This window comes from Xiphophorus hellerii, chromosome 19 (genome assembly GCF_003331165.1).
Source record: "Xiphophorus hellerii strain 12219 chromosome 19, Xiphophorus_hellerii-4.1, whole genome shotgun sequence".
Taxonomy (NCBI): Eukaryota; Metazoa; Chordata; class Actinopteri; order Cyprinodontiformes; family Poeciliidae; genus Xiphophorus; species Xiphophorus hellerii.
The window spans coordinates 20,924,507-20,945,566 of record NC_045690.1 but is presented as its reverse complement, the minus strand read 5'-3'; the positions used below and the strand labels follow the sequence as shown (position 1 = coordinate 20,945,566).

Sequence of the window (21,060 nt, the reverse complement as noted above, 5' to 3'; positions counted from 1 at the left end):
TTTTTTATCTGTTTTTGCACTTTAACCTGACTGTCGGGTCAAATTGACCCGAACAATATCTATGTAAAAAGTAGACCTAGGGGTTGGTACAAATGTGTGAAATAAATACATTTTCAATTTACAGTATATGTAGAGTGCACCTATTCAGACAAATAGAAAAAGTTTCATGCAAAAACAATACTTCCAACTATTTAAAAAAAAATAATTTAAACTTTAAAACGGGTCAATTTGACCCGGAACATAACCGGAGGGTTAATAATACCGTCGAAGGTCGTCATGGACGTGACGTATTTAAAAGGCTACTGTAGCGAAAATGGAAGCATACTGAGTGCTCATTTCAACTCAATTGGACAGCACAGACATTCAATTTTATAAAAATAGTGTTTTTATACTGGTTTTGCTTTTTTTTTTACTTTCAAATAAAGCCAGATTTATGATAAATCATTTTTACTATAATTTTGTGTACATTTTTTGCCTTTGCTGCCCCTTCAGTGAACATTTTGTGACCACGAAATGCTTGAATGCAATATGACACCCATTTTCCAGATTTCCTCAAATGCACCATATTTCTAAAACAAGCAATGAAAATTTTTTGTCTGTATTTTAGCATGAGAGACGTGGTGAGAGAGGTTCTGGAGAGAGTTTCGGAGACGGGATGAGAACACAGCGCAGTGACGTTTTGGATTTTACTAGGAGTGTTTTGGATGAGTATTTTTAAGACTATAAGTGTGTTAGAGTTTGTGAGTGTGTGTGTGTGTGTGTGCAGATCCACGACCAGAGAGGGTTAAGAAAAAAACTAACTTACAAGTAACTTTTTAGCAACATAACGGAGTCTGTTTTAAGTCAATAATTGCTTAATATCAGCAAAAAAAGAAGTTCCACTTGCAAATTTTTCACTTAAAACACGAGAAAATGCCTTGCTATAAGTTGAATAATCTGCAAGCTGAACTTTATTATTTACTAGCTGAGTTTTTTCTGAAGGAAATTGGTTGTGGTGGGTTTTATTTTGGGGTATCACCATAATATTTCAAATTTTTATGTGTCAAAAATGTGAAAACCATGTGTCACTTCCTTCCACTTCACAACTATGCACCACTTTGTGATGGTCTGTTCCATAAAAGTCCCCAGATTACACTGAGGTTTGTGGTTTTAAAAAGAAAAAAAAGCTCCTAACTTTGGGATCCGACATGAACACAAATTTTCAGAGAAGTATACAACAACAAAAATGAACTTTTCGACCATTTTCCGGCAACCGAGAGGCATGTGAAGATGAAAACAATAGCTTCTATGACTAAGAGATTTGAAACACAGCTTGACTGAAACCCTTTGAGTCTTTCTGTGAGGCACTTACTGTGGAGTTGCCTGCCTCAGCTGCCAGGCGCGCAGCGTATCGTGCGATGAGCCGGTGCTCTTCATCTAACCGGCTGGGACTCTCCAAAACACTGACCAAAGTCAAACACAGAGCAAAACATCAAACATATACGCAGTCAATCTGATTATATGCAGAAAAAAGTATTTCAACAAATCAATTCAGGAGTCCAGAATTGGTAGAAAACGAGCAAAAAAGATTAGAGGAATGAAACGATGATGACTGGACAAGCAGCATGCAGGCTGCTTTTATGACAGTTACGAGTATCCGCTTTGGTCATTTCAGCCAAGAAAAGAGATTTCAAATATTGTCCAAGAGTTTAAATGATCATGGGCGGGACATATGGTGTGGGCAGATGATGGGACATATGCTGCTTTTCCCTCCGCAGGTCATCTCCAAGCGAGGAGGGAAAGAGAGCTCAAACGGTGCGGGGAGCATTTCCAGTTCCGACTGGAGGACGACCAATGGCCGACAATTAAACTCAGCGTGGCTGTAAAGCTGCTGCATCGACTAACAGTGCTGAGCGACTTCTCTAACCGAACCTGAAGAACAAAAAGTGGCTTTGTTGTGCCTCTTTTACTAAGTATTTGATGCCAAGGCTTCAGATCATCAAAGGAACTTTAATATCCTACAAACATAGCCTGGGGAAATCCAAAAAAGTGTTTTTCAAATGATGATTTTATTTGATCTCAAAGAGAAACTAAAAGTGTAAAACAAGATGAACATATATATACAGTATATACTGTATATATATACACATCTGGATCCAGGTTGGTTTGGATAGCTATTTTTACTCAATACATGAAGTAATAGTTTTAAAATAGCATTTTCCTTTAAAGCAAAGCTTAAAACCTGCTTAGTTTTTTTTTTAGTAAGTGTAACACTGATGAATGTTTGATGTGATGACAATTGACAAAATTTAATGTTTATTGCTTGTTTCCATATTTTTATGATGTGAATCATTTTGAAATGGGCTACACAAATAAACTTGACTTTTTGTTTGCTCACTTTGGGTATTTTTGTTTGAGATAGAAATTTGTTCGATGAGCTGAAACCTTCACAAAACATAACAGGGAAATCCGCAACTTTAGCTAGTTTGTTATCATTGCATGAACGACCCCTGAATGAACCGAGGTAATGGCCGAAGTATCCGTCAGATCCCTTGACGGGCTCAATGTTGTGTCACAAATTAAGAGGAAACAAAAAACATGTAAAGGAACTCAATCAGAGCGGGACATTAAAAAAACATCTTGCTAAATGGGTCTCGTTCTAAATAATTTACAGTCTCGCTGATACCGATGTTTCTTGTAACAATGCGGCGACACATCAGGGAATTGCTCTGCCCGACTCTTGGAGTTCTAATGCTACGTCCACATTGTCCTAGTTTTTTGACAAAAACAAACCAGTTTACCTTTTAGCTTTTTTCCTGATCTGGTACATTTGCTGCATACATTCTGTATTTTTGTTTTCTTCAAACTTCTTTTGTTCTCTGAGACGAGAACAAAAGTTGCTCCCACACAATTCTGAACAAGCCGTCGCTTACTCCAATTTTGAAGCATCAAACTGAGACCGCGCCTATTCAGAGTATTATCTGGACCAGATCGCCGTCGACAGGCTCCTAGTTCGGAGAATCGGATTAAGTCAGAACGCTGGGACAGAAAGCCAATATCAGCTTAGGTGTGTGCTATATTTGGAGTATTTCCACCGCTTCACCTTGCGATCAAACAGCCCTACCCCACAGGGAGCAGAAGACGTGGCATTCATCTTTACTTGAAATAAAGAGAAAAAAAAATAGAGGTCATAGATAAAAATAGTATTTTTTTTTTGTTGTTGTTGAAAGTTACTAAAACATAAAAGTCAAGGCAAAGGTGGAGCAGAAAGTGGTTTTGTTCTGCAGTAAGATTTGAGTTCACTAAAGAACATATGCGGGAGTTAGAGAACGCTACCATGAATTCATTTGTGCAAAAACTCCAATTTGGATAAAGTAGCCGCTGCTGTCAATAAAATAAATGGATTCCAAAGAATTCGGAAAGTCGGATGCTGTCACAATGCTAATGCTAACCGTTAGCATCGACAGACGAAATGCAGCTGTTTACGCTACTGGATGCATGACATGAACTTTACTGAAGCAGTGCACCGGTGTCGGTATCAACAAATGCCCGTTCATAATAACTCGGATCGGTATCAAGGGCTAAAAAAAAAAAAAATAAATCGCATCAACACAGCTGTTTTACATTCATTCGACTGCCTGTGAATCGTAAGTTAAATCACTTCTAAATGTTTTCCTCTGCTGTCCCATTTCTGAATGACTTAACATGTAATAAATTGTTTTCCTGGAGGAAAACTGCTTTAGGGGGGATCTTTATGGAGCAGAGCGACAACGAGCAACAACCCTAACGAGCTTTATTCTGCAGGAGCACATTTGACTCACTGGCCTTTCATGTGACACCAGGCGAGAGAATGCTGGGAAATCTTAACAGTGTATTAATATTTATTAGGAAGACAGGGAGCAACTCAACCGGGCTGAACCGAACGTGACCCCCACACTGCAAAAACACAAAATCTCACCAAGTATATTTGGTGTAGTTTCCAGTACAAATATCTTAGTACACTTTAAATAAGACTGAACTAACTAACAAGTAACTTTCCAGCAAGATATAGGTGCTTGTTTTTAGTTAATAATTCTGGAATATTGATAAAAAGCACTAGTTCTGTTGGTAGATTATTTCCCTGGGCTGGAGTTGCCATAGAAAGGTTTTGCTCAGAGGATGTTAATATGTCCTAGTGAAAGTACAGACCTGAGTCCAATTGAGAATCTGTAGTAAAACATGAAAAGTCCTATTGATGGATGATTTCAATCTAATTTCCCTTTCAAAGAAGAAATGATAAAACATTTCAGTGTCTCTAAAGGCGGAGGTCATTTTTTACTGTAATTGCAGCAAAATGTTACTCTCTAAAAGTACTGACACAAATGCCTGCCACACTTAGGGAAATGTATTTTTCCTTCCTACTCAAAATCATGTGGTAAAACTCCAATAAAATGCACCGAAGCTTGTGGTTGAAGCTTGTGGTTGTAACATAACTGAGTGCAAAAAAAAAGGCTTCCAAGTGCGACTGCGTGTTCTTGTTTCCATCTCTCAGCAAAATCCATAACGCTGCTTCCCCAGGATTCCTGCTGCGTTCTCATCGCCACTTCAATGTCATCCCTTTTCTGTTTGTTTGGGACTCTATAATCCCTGTGATAATTGGGAGAAGACATAGTCTCCGCCATCTTGTCTTTGCCGTCTCCCATAAATCCTTCATGTAGTCTCTTCAATTCATCAAATACTTCTTATTTTAGATGCTAGTTGCTCTAGTATGCTTCTTGTTTTTTGTTCTGGAGTTTCTCAGCATGACAGATGTTAGGAGCTGCTAAGGGTTTAACAAGTGTTCAATAAGACTACAGATGACTCAAATTAGTCAAGCAAATGAATAAAAATGACAAGACAACCAATGGTTGAAGTAATTACCGATACAGTAGTTACGGTGTGATTTCATGTGCTACTTTTGCCCTTCAAATGGCAGATGTGCAGCAGTTTTGACCCCTCCGAGGCAACAACATCCTCTGCGAGTGTCATCTTCACACAGCGGCGCTGACTCACAGAGCAAAATGTCAAGACAAAGGTTATCGGGCTTCCGCGTTACCGCCAAAGTGAGAGGAACCTCGGGAGAGTATCGCCTTTCGCCTCGTACTGGAGCTGCAACACAAACCCATCCGCTGACCTCCATGGGTTTGGATGCGTGACGTCATTAGATACCCAAAAACCAGCATCGCGCCGTCAGAAATAACCTTTACTTTACTTCTGTTCATCTCAATCAAATGTTAATGTCATAAATGATTGGCTTGATGGTTAGATTTTGAAGATTACGTGGACAAAAAAAACCCCACATTTTAAATTAATGGATTCTTTTTTATTGCCAGCTGCCCTTCAGCTGACAAAGTCCTTGGCGAAGGCTGATGACTCTGCCCGAGACTTCCACACCCCCTTAGTTCACGGTCTCCCCCAGATTTCCGACGAAGTCGTCTTGACTAACCAGCCGCAGGAGCGCCCGAGTCTCTCAGGGCTCTGATCTCGGGAGCACAAATTGCCGGAAAGATTTGCCGGAGCGATACAGCGCACACGAGACGGGGAAAATCTAGACCTGCAGGGAGAGGATGCGTTTACGTTGCAGCGCCATCAGAGCGCTCTTCTCCGTCGCCGGCTTCATAACCACAGAGCTTCGTTACCCGCTGTGAGTAAATAAAGATGCCAGAGTCCAGGCTCTCACACAAGATGGACTGAAATGAAAGGAGGCTCTTAGGGCGACCAGGCTCCATCCAGCTCCATAATCTTTTTGTCATGTCATCCTAGTAGGTAGATGTGATCACATATTCACTGTGACAGCAGAGCATATTTTCTACCTAAAAATACACCCGGAAGGTCACGGTGCTCAGAGGCAAAAATACGTGCAAGGGGGGGTATGATTTGCCGTTTTTATTTTGATCAGAGAGAATCTGTCGTCTATTTTTAACGAGGGCTCAATTCAGGAGTGATTAAAAAGGATTTATATGGATTTTTTGGGGCAATTTATGGAGGTAATTTGTCGTCTCACGGCCAGGACTGCGATCATAATTTTTATAGTAACTGAGCAAAACAAAACAAAACAACAAAAAAAATTATGGTTAGATATCATCAACACTAAAATTTAACAGAAAAATAAGATGTAGTGCTGAATTTTCCTACTGCTGCAAAAACATTATATTGACTTTGGCATTTTGATAAAGAATTAAGCAAAACTTTATACTTGCTTGCTTTCATGAGCACATTACCACACAATTTTGCTGATCAGTTCTTTACAGAATTGATCATTCATAAAAAGTTGATACAGTGCGTATCAGAGGTATTCAGAATAACCCTTGAACTTTTTACTTTTTCTCACAATCCAATCACAAACTTTGAGGTATTTTACTTATAAGACTTTTTGGGACATAATGTAGTGCATAGCGACATAAAAGTGACATGAAAAACAGTCATCCTGATGGCATAATGCTGAGGATGTTGTGTTTTTAACCACACATTTACAATGTAGGCCCAAAAAGTTACATTTTGGACAAATATCTATATTTGTAAAAAAAAAAAAAAAAAAAAAAAGAGATGAAAACCATATATTATTTTAGGTTTATGTTTTAGTATTTTTTTCTAAAAACAAGTAAAAAATAAAAAATAAAAAAAACATCCCTATGGCATAATGCTGCCATTACCATCTTTTAGCTGGGGGATCATGCGTTCAGGATGATGTGCAGTCCTATTGTTTTTTGCCACATATTTGGCATGTAGGTACAAAATGTTCTATGTTTGACACATTTTTATTATTTTTTTTAACGTAAAAAATGTTGAAAACCATTCAACATTACTATTGAATTTACAATGACGTGCTGTTTTGTGTTGATCTATCACATAATATCCCAAGAAAATAAATTTAAGTTTGATTGTATGCCTTTGCAGCACTGTCATATCTAGTAGCTAACTAGCCTAAACTTACTAGCTTAACGGATATCCTCTTAGCTTGTCATTTGTGATTTAATATCTCTAGTTATCTTAATAAAAGTGATGTTGCCAATGCCAGAACTGTTATTTTTGTGTGTGTGTGTGTGTGTGTGTGTGTGTCTGGAAATAAACAGAGATTTTTATTTTTATTTTTCCTCATTTGTGGCTAAGTGTAGAAACCTTCTTTAGCTGGTTGACTGGTTAAGACAGCGGGATGCTAGGTTTCTTTATGCTCGTGCTGAGAGAGAAAATTCTGGTCTGGCATTGAAGTAAAAGGATCACAGGAACGGTACAACATAATATTTGATCAGTTTTGAAACTCTCCAAAACTTTGGAGTACCTTAAATCTGGTCCTTGTATAGTCAATTATGGGGGAGAGTACAGTCGTATCTTCAAAAAGCTTACCTTTTGGTAGGAGTGGGTGCACCAGAGGACATGAGCATTGTGTCGTTCATGTTGTTGGTCGCTGCTTTCGCCTGACTAAAACAAGACAAGGTTAGAGGTTTTTCATGCTACGCCGCAGAGGTCTGTGCTGCTTGACACCGGGAATGGGAGAACAATTTGCATTTTTATTCATAATCATAAATCAAGCTATTTTAACTTCAGCTTCATCCAGCTGTAAGTAAGAACGTAAGAGCGGAGGCAGAAAGAGGAATCATTAAAACCCACAGAATGTGGTGCACCAAAGAAGAAAAAAAAAAAAGGGCAGCACGGTGGAACTGCTGTGATATAATCAACTTTCCTGCAACTGAGTTAGATGTTTTTAGGCAATTATCTCAACTCTAATTAACAAGTGCAAGAGCAACAACAACAAACAAGGATTCTAATTAAGCCACAAGTCTGGAAAAAAAGAACAAAAAAAACCCCGTCACCAATAAAACGGTGGAAGGTGATTGTGGGAGGTAATCTGGGAGAGTAAACAAAGCGCCGCGGCCCATATGGTGTCTGGATTCGTGTCGGGGCTCGCCAGGACTCGAACTCTCAGGGCACGGAGTGGCATTAACGGATCAAAACATCCCTCGGAAAACAGCAGCCGCTCACAAACACACAGAGGTCTCCACATCTCTGGATTTGCATCCTCTGAATCTGCACCTTGTAGTTATTAGCCTCGATTCTGTTTCGCTTTATTTACATCTCTCATTATGACACAGAAGGCAGGTACCGACTCGTCTACACATGAATTTATAGATATATTAGAATACTGTTGTTAATAGCATCATGCAGGGTTTTTTTTTGCGCTATTCTACTTTAAAAACAAAACAGAAATGAAAAAAAACATTTAAACAGCATTATCTACTCACAGACACTTTTCTGTTTAATATTTCCTGTTTAAGTACTTGATACTACACATTAGAAAAACATCTGCTCTGTTCTTTCCTCAAAGACATTTGCTCCAACTTTCCACTATTTTTGCATCAGGAGATTATAAGAAAAAGTGTGAGAGCTGAACCTTGCACATACTATTTTTGTCCCCCATGAAGAAAAAACAAACAAAAAAACAAACATTATGGAAAACAAGCTGCATAAAAAAAGGTTTATCGGTCAACAATTCGCCTTAAAACCAGCTGGAGTCAAAGGACGAGGTCTGAGACTTACCTCTGCGGGGAGAGAGAGCACCTGCCTCGGTGGCGAAACACATCCAACCACTGCTGCTGCTGCTGCTGCTGCTGCTGCCAGATGCCTAATCTGTCCTCAACTGAGCAGGCGAGCATCTCAATGTATTACACTGCTGCTGTCTCCAAGGAAACTCGGCAGTCACATGACTTTGTGACGACGTAGATTTTCTATGTCTCACTCACGCTCCTTTTCCCTCTCTGAGGCTCCTTGTCTTTTCGCCTCGCTACATGCAGACATGCTGCAAAATGGGGAAATGTCATTTGCTTTAGCTTAGCCAAAATGCCAATAGGTAAAACAAACAAATAAATAAAAAATACAAAATGTGTCTTATTTAAAATTGTGCGCAGAATGCTCATCTATGGTTGCGAGCATATTTACATTTACATATCTTAACTCCTCCCTTTACTTTCAGCGAGTTACATAAATCAAAGCTCCTCAGCGCGAGACTTCTAAAAATAATCTTCAGCCCCTTTTTTGAATCTATTAATGCAACTCATGTGTAACAGCAGGGTCCTATAATAAAACCCCCCCTCATTTTTATGTTTGGGTTTTAGTACTTTTATCTAAAATAAGTCAAATCTAAAATGTAGCTCAACTCACTTGCATAATTGCCTGCGGATCCGTGGCTCATTACCCGCATGAAGTTGATTGAGGACATCCAGCCCAGACCTCTATCCAGTGTCTCAGAGGTCAACATTCAGGCATTAAAAAAATCAAAGCCTGCAAAGAGCTAAGGCCCGTTTCTCCTGAATGACAGACAGTATAATATATTCATTTCCTGTGGCACAGCGAGACAGGGAAAACTAATGGGCTAGATCAGAAGAATATTTTAGGAGAGGTTCTGCAAAAAGGTTTGAAGGAGTTAGTATCTAATCTGTAATGGAGAACTTTGATAGCGGAGGGAGATTAAGTTTATTTTTGGGTGCTCTGAGCTACAGACATTGTTGACTGATTAAATAAACTAACTAAGGTCTTTCAAAACCACAATGCACATCTTTTCATTGCTTTGTGCATTTGTGGCTAGGAATAGGATTTAAACAACATAACCAGAGGAAGACATGTAAGCTGTAAACAGAGCACAAAATGGCTTCCAATGACATTTAAGGCATGGAAGCCACAACAACCAGAAGACTGAGCTAACGGCAGATTGTTACGTTATGTGGTTTGTTGTCATTTATTATGTGGTTATCATGTTAAAAGCAATGATAATTTTGTAAGTGTTTTGTAGGAAAATCCTTTTCTGTTGTGTCTTTATGTTTTGTGATTTAGTTAATATCTTAATCATTTTCCACCAACGGAGGCTAATGTAAACAAACAGCATAATACGGCTTCCAAAGCAGCGTTGCTATCGATGGAAATGGCAATATTAATTCATTTAGAATGAATAGTGCCATTACTCATTTATCATGACAAGGTTGAATGAAGCAATAGGAAGGAAATTTCCTGAATAAAAGAGCCATTAGCCAAGGCAATTAAGAGCACGGAATGAAAGCAATTTTTTTCCGGGAAGTGCAGCTCCGTGCCTTGTTGCCCCTTCGCCCCCACCATTGACATCGAAAACACTAGAAGCAGAAGGGTGGTGCTTTGTCATCAGGAAATATGACAGATACTAACTGGTTAATGTATACTACTCTTTAAAGTCCTCACAAAACTCAGCAGCACAATGTTTTGGCATATTTCCACCAAAGACATGACGAACCACACATTCTCCCATCCTTCTAGTACATTTGGGTAAGGTGGTGTAATGGACCTGCTAATTTCCAACAAAAGGAAATACGACCAACTGATACCCATAACTGAATACGTCAGCTCGGACCACCATCCCATCTTGCACAGGTCAAAATCGTTTATGGTATGTCGTATATCACCCACCAGGATAACTCAATGACTTTCTAGAAGAAGAAGACACTTTGCTCTCTTCTGTCCCTTGTTCTTGATGATGTGAATTTCCACCTTGGCAATCATGACTCATCAAATTTTCAACCATCACGTCACTTGTTTGAGCTACAACTGGTCCACAGTCTTCCAACTCACAAAGTTACCAAAGAGCTAAATCTCATTCTCACAAGAAACTGTGCCGTCCAGGCCTTCTATGCCCTTTTCTGGATTTCTGAGGGGTCTCCTGGGAAGATCCTGCTTGGACCCCCTGCTCTTTCAACCTCTAGCACATTCTTTTCTCTCAGTGTTACTGATGTCAAAGAGTCATTGAGCTCTTGCCTAAATAGTCTCTGTCCTCTATCCACCAAACCCACTCACTCCTCCCAGTCCCACTGTTGGCTCAATGATACCCTCCGGTCATTGTGTAACAACGTCCGAGCTGCAAATCAAAAACATCCTGCAGATCTAACAAGCTTCTAGGCTATGTTGTCAGCATTCTCTGGACACCCAGAAATTATTTTCTTAAAAATTAAAAAGTCTGCTTAACCCTCTGCCACTCACAGATTCAGATACAAGAAAAGAGTTTACCAAACTAACCAAACCTACCCTAATCAAAAGTGTCTTTAACTCAGCAAGCAGAAGTCCTATTGCTGCTTTTATTCATTTAATCATTTTATTCATTTTGCCCTCTGACTGAGGAAAGTGTGAATAAACATCTCACATGTAATCACACTACATGCCTGTTGGACCTTGTTCCTACTAATCTGCTCCTGTCAATAGCTCCTACTAACTGCAGCAGTCTCACATGTAATTAATGCTTCAATGACATTAGGTATATTTCCCACCGGACTCATGCTTGGACTATTATATTCTCCTTCAGACCCATGGAGAACTACTGGCCAGTCTCTCCTGTTTTCATCCAAATCCATTGGAGGGGTGGTCTTTGAACAGATCACAGAATACCGCCAACCTCCTTGACATAAAACAATCTGGGTTCAAAGGTAGCCTCGCCACTAAAGTGACTCTATTGTCTGTCACAAAAGCCTTGAAAGAAGTAAGAGCACCAGCTCCTTATGTTACTCAAATTATCTGCTGCATTAGACTGTGAGAAACTAAGCACAAATATTTCCACATAAGGCGAAAGGAAAACAGTTGATTACATCCTGCTACTGTCAATCCAAGTACCATCAAGCAAGTGATGTCAAAGTTACCATACACTCAGATGTGTGATTCACGTAAGAGTAGGAAATGAGGCAAAAGGCTACAAAAATAAATCATATGTTAAAGGAAAGTAGCACAAGAATGGCAGAATGAATGGGAGTTTTTGTCACTAGGGCTGGACGATATGGCTGAAACACCTACCACGATATTATCGTTTCATATCGGTCGATATCGATAATTATTGAGTAGTATTTTTTGTTTTAAATATCTGAAATACTTCCAAACTAGTGAAGTGACGTTTCTTGTTTTATTCACAGTTTTCGCTTCACTTCGGTGGTTTTTAGTTGTAAGTAGTTGTGAGGCACTGTGGCGAAACCTTAACCAGCTTGTTGCTAGGTAACCAAAGAGTGAGTCAGCTGCTGCCACACAGCTTGCTCAGCTGGCCATGAGAGGTTGAGTAGCTGAAGCTATTCCTCTGCCTACATCTCCCAGAATGCTGTGCGGTTCTGAATCTGAGTTCAGAATCAGATCATTTTACTGAATCAGTTCAATGAAATGACTGAAAATTCTATCAGCCGTATTATCTATCGATATTACCGTATGTGTCTATTGCAATATATATTGTTATTGATTTATTGACCAGCCCTAATTGCTACTGATCATCTCCATTTCAGTTCTAATCAGTAATTTGAGTCTTTGTAAATGATTGTTCAGTGCAAATATGATGAAATTTCAGTGGCTGATAAAACAGCAGTCATAAAAACAGTTGATGAATTTGTGACTCAAGTTGTTTCAAGACACTAGAAACCTTGAAACGACTTGCCCTTAGCCTCCAAAATTTCAAGACCACCATTATGAAAACTTAATCCTGAAAATCTCAGGATGACCAATTACACGCCTCATATCTTGGTTTTAATGACGCAGATGTATTTTTGCATTGGCCAGGAGATAACTTCAAATTGTAAAGCAGGGACATACGTTTTAAAAATTGTATGAATTTCTAAAGAATTTATAGTGAAGAGAAATTTACTTTCTGAATATTGAATGTGGCGCACGATTTGACACTACAGCATGTATTAAATTTGAATGCAAAGTACAGACAAGGCCTGCGTAAGTCACTTTGACAGAAGTGGAGCTAGCTCTATCTGTGAGAGGAAGCTTTTCAGACAAACGGTGGTTCCCGAACCAATACATCCTCTTCTAAACAACAAATCCCCAAGAATCTACCCGACACTTTGAGACAGGAAAATAATTCACAGCCCAGTTCTCGGTTAGACGTCGCTCCACACGCCGGTAAATATTTCAAAATAGCACGAGATAACAGCAGCACTTCGTCAGAGGGCGTGGTGAGGGTTTGGACAGCAGGGGACTGCGTGTCCGTTCAATTTGGGTGGGCTGATCAAACCTGACGCTATAGCCTGATTCTGCCATGCGTTCTGACACAGGCTTTGTCAGCACACACACACACACGCGAGATATGATGGGGACTTATAATATGAAATGACAGCTCATCGAAGACAATGTTTATCCAACTTGGCAAAGAATGGTGGTAGTTTTAGAGTTCATGTCTCAGGCTACTGTTACTCTTATTGGGATCAGTACGATTCAGCAAACAGTGTAGCAGGAAAAAGATTCAGGAGTCATGAATGATATGGAGATTACTTATCCACTCACCCACTAATTCTTTAAAATGCCCATCTGTGTCAGCTATCTCTCTCTCTTTCTCCTCCAGGATACAACAGGGTGAACACCAGTCCATAGTTTTGTTACTTCAAGACTGAATGACTATCAAGACGTCCACAAAATGTAGATAAAAGCCTTCAGATGATCCAAAACTTTGCTACTGGAGGACAAACTGACCACTTTTCCTCACTCTGCTACTTTCTTCTTCTACTATTCTCCATCTCACATTATCTGCTGTTATTTAAGACGTTATTGTTATGTTTTTTCCTCAGGTTTTTTCCCCTGTAGAGACGCTTCATCTGCTCCTGCGTCCTGTTTGGCTGTTATATCTTCCTGGATGGAGGCATCAGCTGCCAATAACTAAACGTTCTCCCTCGATCGTGGTGCTGTATTTATTAGCATGTAGCTCGTGATGTTTTTGTCTCAGCTACTTGGTTAAGTACTTTTTGGTTGCAGGCAGAGCAGTGTAATGCCGCTTTTGCCACCAAGAAAGTAATTTTAAATCACTTTGATGGCCTCCTGGTGAGCGCACTATTAGGTTGCAGCGTAGCCTCTCCTTTGTAGTTCTCAGATCAGCAATACGAAGCCGGTGTACCAGAGCCACACGTTGTGGATTAGCAACCACTGCTGTGACTACGCTGCTCCACACACCACCACTATCTCATTACGTGAGTTTAATGCATAATGTCACTCATACCAAACACAATGGGAACCACATTGTGTTCCTGATTCACCCCAAATGACCTTCTCTATGCTCTGCAAAGACCGTCAATGTTTTTTTTTAAGAATATCAACAAGAAGTTGAAATTTGAACAAAAAACACATGCATTGACTGGACCACTTCCACACATTTCAGCACATTAGTTGATGATTTTGATGATTTTATTGTCAGTTTTATATCGGGTTGGTTACTACTGAATTACTTATATACTTTTTATAGGATCTTGTGATAGATACAACGAAACCATTTTCAAGGAAAAAGTTAAAAGGATGTGACAGCGTTTCACATATGAGGACTCATGACATTATGCTAGCTTGTAAAATAAAATAAAATTTTAAAAAAAGAGACTAACAACACATTGTCTTTGGCTGCATGGCTGATTCATTCATCCTCGGGTTCATATGCAAATATACATTTTCTTGCAGTCAACAATATTTTATTTATAATCACAAGAAAAGCAGAGCTTTTTTCCCCCGCTCCTTGCGAGAAATCTAGCTACAGAGGCAAAAAGATCGAGAAACGAGTAACGAGTCACATCCATTTTTCTAAAAGTCAGTAAACACCCACTCGCTGCATATAAAAAAATAAAATAAAACGCTAAAATGTCATCTACAAGTGAAGTGTCCTTTCGAAAAAAAACAAACAGCTGAGAGTTTGCAGAAATTGCAAAGCGTATGCAGGGTCCATCCATCTAGTTTTTAACACCCTTGTCCCTAGTGGGGTTGGGAGGGGTGCTGGTGCCTATCTCCAGCTAACGTTTCAGGCAAGAGGCGTGGTAGCAGGGCAACACAGAGACAGACAGAACAAACAACCATGCCTAGGGAGAATTTAGAGAGACCAATTAACCTGACTGTCATATTTTTGGACTGTGGGAGGAAGCCGGAGTACCCGGAGAGAACCCACCATGCACATGGAGAACATGCAAACCCCGGGCCGGGAATCGAACCCAGGACCTTCCTGCTGCAAGGCAACAGTGCTACCAACTGTGCCACTGTGCAGCCCATGTACGCAGGGTGTCTGTAGTTAAAGTTGCTTCCTAATTATCAGATTGGTACATAAAGCTTCAAATATCTTATTCAGGTATTAGTGTGTCTATGTTTTAATAATCCATCAAGAAAAACAACAGTTTAGATAAAGAAAAACGTATGCTGAAGGGCATTTAGGACTCTATGGCTGGATTTACTCTTTTAGGGCGTATCTTGTAAAAAACAAACATCATAAAAAAAGAGAAAAGAACAATAACAGGGAACAGAATAGTGTTGAGGGCACTGGAAAGATTTAATCCGACATAGTCTCGGCCGCAAATCGTATTCCTTTTTATCGCTATTAATCTTCTTGTGTGATGTAATTTCATGCTACACAGCCTACATGGCACAACCTAATCCAATCGCCTCGTCTTTATGTACAAAAACCACTCGGGTCGACAGTTTATTCTCCACTACGTGATGAATTGTAAATGTATGCAAATGTCATATCCATCTTGAATGCATAAATCTCAACAGAGTGCAGAAAAAAAAAAACATAGAAACTTCCTGCCAGTGGGAGGAGCCTGGGAGTGAGAACTCATTTGGCGCTGATGGTATCCATCACGCCGGAAAACAGGAAAACAGAAAAACAGAAAGGAATGTATCATTCTGTCTGTTTCCCTGGCATTTACTGAGCTACGCTCTCCTGCTAAAACGCAACTCTCTATCAATTACTCACTGACACTTGCCTGCAGCAGAGGCATAAAAAGACAGCTTAGATTGATAGTCGTGAAGGAGGTTCCTGTTGTGGCAAAAAGCGATCGGAAATGTCGAAAAGTCAGGTCAGAAAGTTGAGCTGTTTAGGGTTAGGGTTCATTTAATGGCGTTTAAAGTTATAATCTTAAATTTAGGGTTGAAACGATTAATTGGATTAATCGTGATGAATCGATCATTGAAATGAATGAATCAACTAATTTAGTAACCGATTAATTGTTAACTGCAGAATAGAAACTCTAAAAAAAGACAAATTGATGAAAGAACAACATGCTTAGAGCTGTAATTAACCCAAAAATGTGCAAATATGTTTATATACATATATGTATATATATATATATACTGTATATATATATATATATATATTGCACTTAAGAAAAAAAAACCTTTGTCTGTAAATATATTCTACCTAGACCTCCTCAGGTGACATAATTTTAGCTTAATCGAGTTCAACTTCTGTAAAGAAATCTCCTATTAGCACCTTTTGCTTTCCAATTATTGCTCAGTTAATCCAAAAAACAAAAATCAGCAGATCAGTCCTTCCATGTATTTATGCTGAGTTAAACAGAAAGGGCTGAATTTTTCACATGCTGATGTTAGAAATATTTTTTTTTAGCTGCGGATGAATCCTTTTACTAAAAATGATGAATCATTTCGCTAAAGAAATGCTGTCTTATTAAATTTTAGGCAATACATTTTTTGTTATTTTCTTATTTTCTAAAAAAAAAAAGAATACATTTGTTTTGTTTGCATCTTTTATGCATTTCTAATGTATTAAAAAAAAAGTCCTAAATGAAAAGTCCACAGAATCTTACAGGTACTTTTTAAGTCAGATTAATCGATTAACTGTCAGAATAGATTAATCGTTTACAAGTCGTTAGTTGCAGCCCTGCCTTAATTTTTTTATGTGGGAAGCCAAAGAGTTGCAGAGAAACAACGCAGAAAGAAAATATGAAGGGGAACTCAGCTATGTGGATGAGTCCCAGCAGCAGTGCGACCGACTACGGAAACTCTCAGATTTTCTCAGTCGCGATGCAGATGCGTGTGCAGAGTTTAAGACAGCAGCAGAATATAATGCATTTCCTGTAACGACTTCCAGGAGCCCCAAAGTCTGGAATGTGAGATTGACGGCACCGTCCTGGTCTCATTGCCAACATATTGATGAAGATGACTGAGCTGTTAGCGGCCTGCACAGCTTCACACATGTTCCAGTTATGAAAAAAAAAAAACCCGGGCCTGGATATCTTAGTGAGTCGAGATGCCGTAAGTCGTGTGATGATCGCGTAGTGAAACGATGGAAAATGTTACACGATGGAAACGGATCATAAGCACATTGATTCCTCCTGTGCTGTTTGTCAACACAGCAGTAAGCAATGCGTAGGGATTAACACTTACACAGTATGGGTGAGCTCCTGGGGTCTCTCGGCCTGCTCGGGGAACACGGGGTGCGGCGCCTCTCCGATGGGGACGCAGCCCAGAGATTTGCTGATCGCGTGGCTCAGCTTTTTGGCCGGAGACTTCTGTGATAGCGGGCGGGAAAAACAGTGTCACCTCTCGCCTGATCGGTTGATTTTTGATGTTGCACACTCAAACTTAAGCTGTTTCAGAAATCGTTTACGTAAGTAGGTATGTCTACTCTCTCAAACACTCAAACATAAAAATCTTACCAAGTAATTTTAATCTGGTTTATAGATTAAAACTAACTTACTAGTAACTTTTCGGCAAGCTATAGGAGCTTGTTTTTAGTCAAGAATTCCTTGATATTGATGAAAAAGTACATGTTCCATAGGCAAATTAATTCACTTATAACAAGATGTTTTTCCTTTGTCCTAAGTGAAATAATCTGCCAGTGGAACATGTACTTTTTCACAAATAATTGAGGAATTATTGACTAAAAACAAGCTCCTCCTACATCTTGCTGAAGTTGCTTGTTAGTTTTTGTTATTTTAAGTTTACTAAGATGTTTGAACTAGAAATCAGACCAAAATTACTTGGTGAGATTTTGTGTTTTTGCAGTATTGACGAGGAACTCTGGAAGCTAATTTAGTGAGCTGCTCGTCACTAATTGTACATTTCTGTATCGCCTGCTGATAAATCTGTAAACATAAACACATAAACACTTTATACATCCATATATGTTTACACAAGTATTTAACCCCGCAAACCTTATCATTCTTTTTAACACACACTACAGGAAGTACACTTTTTTCTTCTCATGGTCTGATGTGAAATCAAACTGAACCTTTTCTACTTTAGCTGAAAAAAAAAAAAATGTCCATTTGTCAAATGTCACAATAATGAGATATTATATACAGTTTCTTTTTCTTCCTAACTTCCTTTAAATTCTGAAACTTACATGCATCATCTACATCTACTTAGTTTTTGTACAGTTGCCTGCCCGACTCGGGTCAAATGTTTTCTGTCATGGGAACAGAAATAAGACAGAACTGCAATAAAGTGTAACTTTTTTCCTACTTTGGGGTTATTCTGATAATTCTGACAAATAACACTCATCTTTTAGTCCTAATTTTTGATGCATGTTGCACATATCTTAATTAATTTTATTGCACTTATTTTTTTTTTTTAAATAGAACTTTTCATCTTTTTATTTCCATAAGCTGGTAGAATCTGTCGTGTTTCACACCTGTGGTTACAATTCATTTAAACTTTTTACCAATATCCATCAAATCTGGAGACATAAAAACTCCTCCTTTGAAATCGGGTTATTTCCTTTATCTCGTAAGTTTATTTCCGTCTTATAAGTTATTTAACTAAAATACTTAACGTTCTTGAAGGGAAATGTTCAGTCTGAATAAAAATGCCTTCAAAGTCAATTTTACAATAAATTGGTTTGACTCGATGATAAAAATAAAAACGACATCGTGTACACGGAGCACCCTGAGGCTTTTAGAGATAAAAACATGATTGGATTTTGCCATAAATATTTATTTTTATAGTAAAAGAGGCATTCTGCCACTCTGCCATGGTAGAAAACCTGCCAGTGTCATAGAGGTGGAACCTAAATGCAACTTAGGTGCTTCAGACTCATTTAAATGGAGACTTTTTCACTTTTCAGGACTACATCCAGTACAGATGCATCTACGTGTCCTACAATAAGTGGCAAAAAAACCCAACATTTTGGCATATCAGACTTGTGTTTGGTGTCTAATGCTTTCAATCATGTCGTTCCAGCCCCGAAGCTATACGAGCTGTTATTCTTTCCTGTAGAATTGTAAATGGATTTGGGATCCAGGGTAATATCCCTTTCCTGCTTTCAATTTATGACATCATGATTGAGCTTCGAGGGAAGGCGGCAAGGCAATCAATACAGTTTCATTTTCAAAATAACTAAACCTCATAAACCCCTCGCCTCCGCCGCCCCGCCCTTAGATTGTTTTGAACGACCATTAACCGCATGCAGACAGCTGTTCCATCATAAAATCACTCCTCGGTTTTCGAGAGGTACGGACTTCTAATTTGCGCAGAGACGGCAGAATCATAATGCAAACCCGGGATGGATCTCAGATCGTTTCCTTACCCAGGACGAGTGCTCCTTCATTTGGTGTTGGTTGCTATGGGGGCCGTTGGCGTGGCCCCGCCAGAAGCAGCTCTGACAAAGCTGGTAGCCGTGGCACTGTTGGCACCGGTACCGAAAGCCCATCATGCTCTCGCTCCGGCAATAAGAACATTCCACCGGATGGAAGACTGCTCGAAGAAACACAAAAACAAATTGGGTCATTACATCTTTTTCTTTAACATTTATTTCTATGCATTGGTGTGTGAGAATCCGTCCACCTTTCCAGTCATTCCTGTTGAAATATCTCATAATATTTGATAAAGAATGGAAATACTGTGTGTTTTCACTTAATTTGTTACTTTGAACTGGAAAGCAAAACAGGTTGGCAACAAAGCAGATCAAAGCAGATGGTGTGGATTAATGCTTAGTAAGTAGAAGGATAAACTTTGGGGAAACTATTTTATGCTGCAAAAATCTTACCAAATACTTTTGGTCTAGTTTTTAGTACTCTTGAAATAACAAGTAACTTTTCAGTAAGATATACCCTTGTTTTAAATCCATGACTCCTTAATATTGATTTAAAAACTACTAGTTCCTCTTACAAGGGAAAAATGTCTGCCACCAAGTTGTGGGGATGTTTTTATTTCCTTTAAAGTCTAAAACACACTGCGGCCTTTCATTCCTCCGTGAAATTTGTTTCAGCGTGTACATAATTGTCATGCTTTATAGTTCTCATATTATTTGTTTCTTTTTCCACATGCAAGCAGGTTTGCAACTTTCCGTGTCTGTCAGCGTTCGCCGTAACCGCAGCAACTTACCGTTTTCAACATTAGCGAGTCGGTGCATCAGTGGCAACCATACAAGACACTGAGGAGGAGGATCTGCCATCAACACATCCAGAAATGTGTTCAACATAATCTTCTTCTAGAGAGAAACAGGCGCACGTCAATTAAACAATTCCCCCTCTCAAACATAAAGAGATGGAATAAATAAAATAAAGCTTTTGGTTATCCTCGCCCTACCTGCTGAGGGAAGCACATCCGCACCGAATGCTCCGTGTAGCCGAACGACGGGCCCTCGAACACCGCTGTGGGGAGCTTCAGCACCTCCCGGAGGAACTGATCGAACTTTGAGAACACCATGACTCCGCTCGAATCTGAGATCTGTGAAAAAACGTCTGAGGGACATGCGATTGTTTGGCTTTATTGTTAGAAAAGAAAGAGAGAAAAAAAAAAGCTCCATGATCTCTTTTGCATAATTTCACCAGAACCTGAATACATGCACAATTCATTCAACTAATATATAAAGGGTATGTGCTTCAACAGCGCCCCTCTGTGTTTAAATCAAGAAACTGCATGAGGACAAGTTGGAAAGGAAGACGTCTAAAGCTTCAATTACAATCATTTCTAAGTCCTCAGACATTAAACGGTTAAGTCAGTGAAAATTGTACCCACAGCGCAGCTTGTCCACAATCTTCCCTCCGCACATCGTCGCCAGCATGGCCTTCATTGAGAAAACGGTCAGCTTCCCATGACTTTCACTGCGTGTTAGGGAGGGGGAAAAAAAGAGATATATTATCAGCAAAAATATCAGTGTGATTAAAAACTGCTGATGCTTGGACGCTACAACTTCTTTGTTTAAGCAAAAAATGTGTTTTAGCACATTATCAGTATAACAAATCAAACCAACACTCAAAACAATTAGAAACAGTGACATCGACATCAAGTTTTGTAGTGCAAATAACCAAAAATTGAAGGGGAAGAAGAAGAAAAAAATCAATAGCAGTTATATTCATCTTTTAAATGTAT

The 21,060-nt window shown here is 39.2% G+C and overlaps 1 protein-coding gene across 8 annotated transcripts in view; it reads right to left on the bottom strand.

Annotated features, from left to right (window-relative positions):
• dtnbb (dystrobrevin, beta b) overlaps window positions 1–21,060 on the bottom strand; it is a 39,376-nt gene that overhangs the window by 9,371 nt on the left and 8,945 nt on the right. For 5 of the 8 annotated variants that reach the window (XM_032546961.1, XM_032546957.1, XM_032546963.1 and 2 more), the window contains exons 6-12: window positions 20,707–20,792; window positions 20,275–20,429; window positions 20,071–20,176; window positions 19,274–19,440; window positions 17,131–17,255; window positions 7,342–7,416; window positions 1,352–1,442 (exon numbers count right to left, since the gene is read on the bottom strand). In XM_032546961.1, coding sequence (XP_032402852.1) covers window positions 1,352–1,442; window positions 7,342–7,416; window positions 17,131–17,255; window positions 19,274–19,440; window positions 20,071–20,176; window positions 20,275–20,429; window positions 20,707–20,792 — 805 coding nt within the window. The remainder of the gene's footprint in view (window positions 1–1,351; window positions 1,443–7,341; window positions 7,417–17,130; window positions 17,256–19,273; window positions 19,441–20,070; window positions 20,177–20,274; window positions 20,430–20,706; window positions 20,793–21,060) is intronic. The other 3 variants (XM_032546962.1, XM_032546964.1, XM_032546960.1) reach the window with 2 other exon arrangements.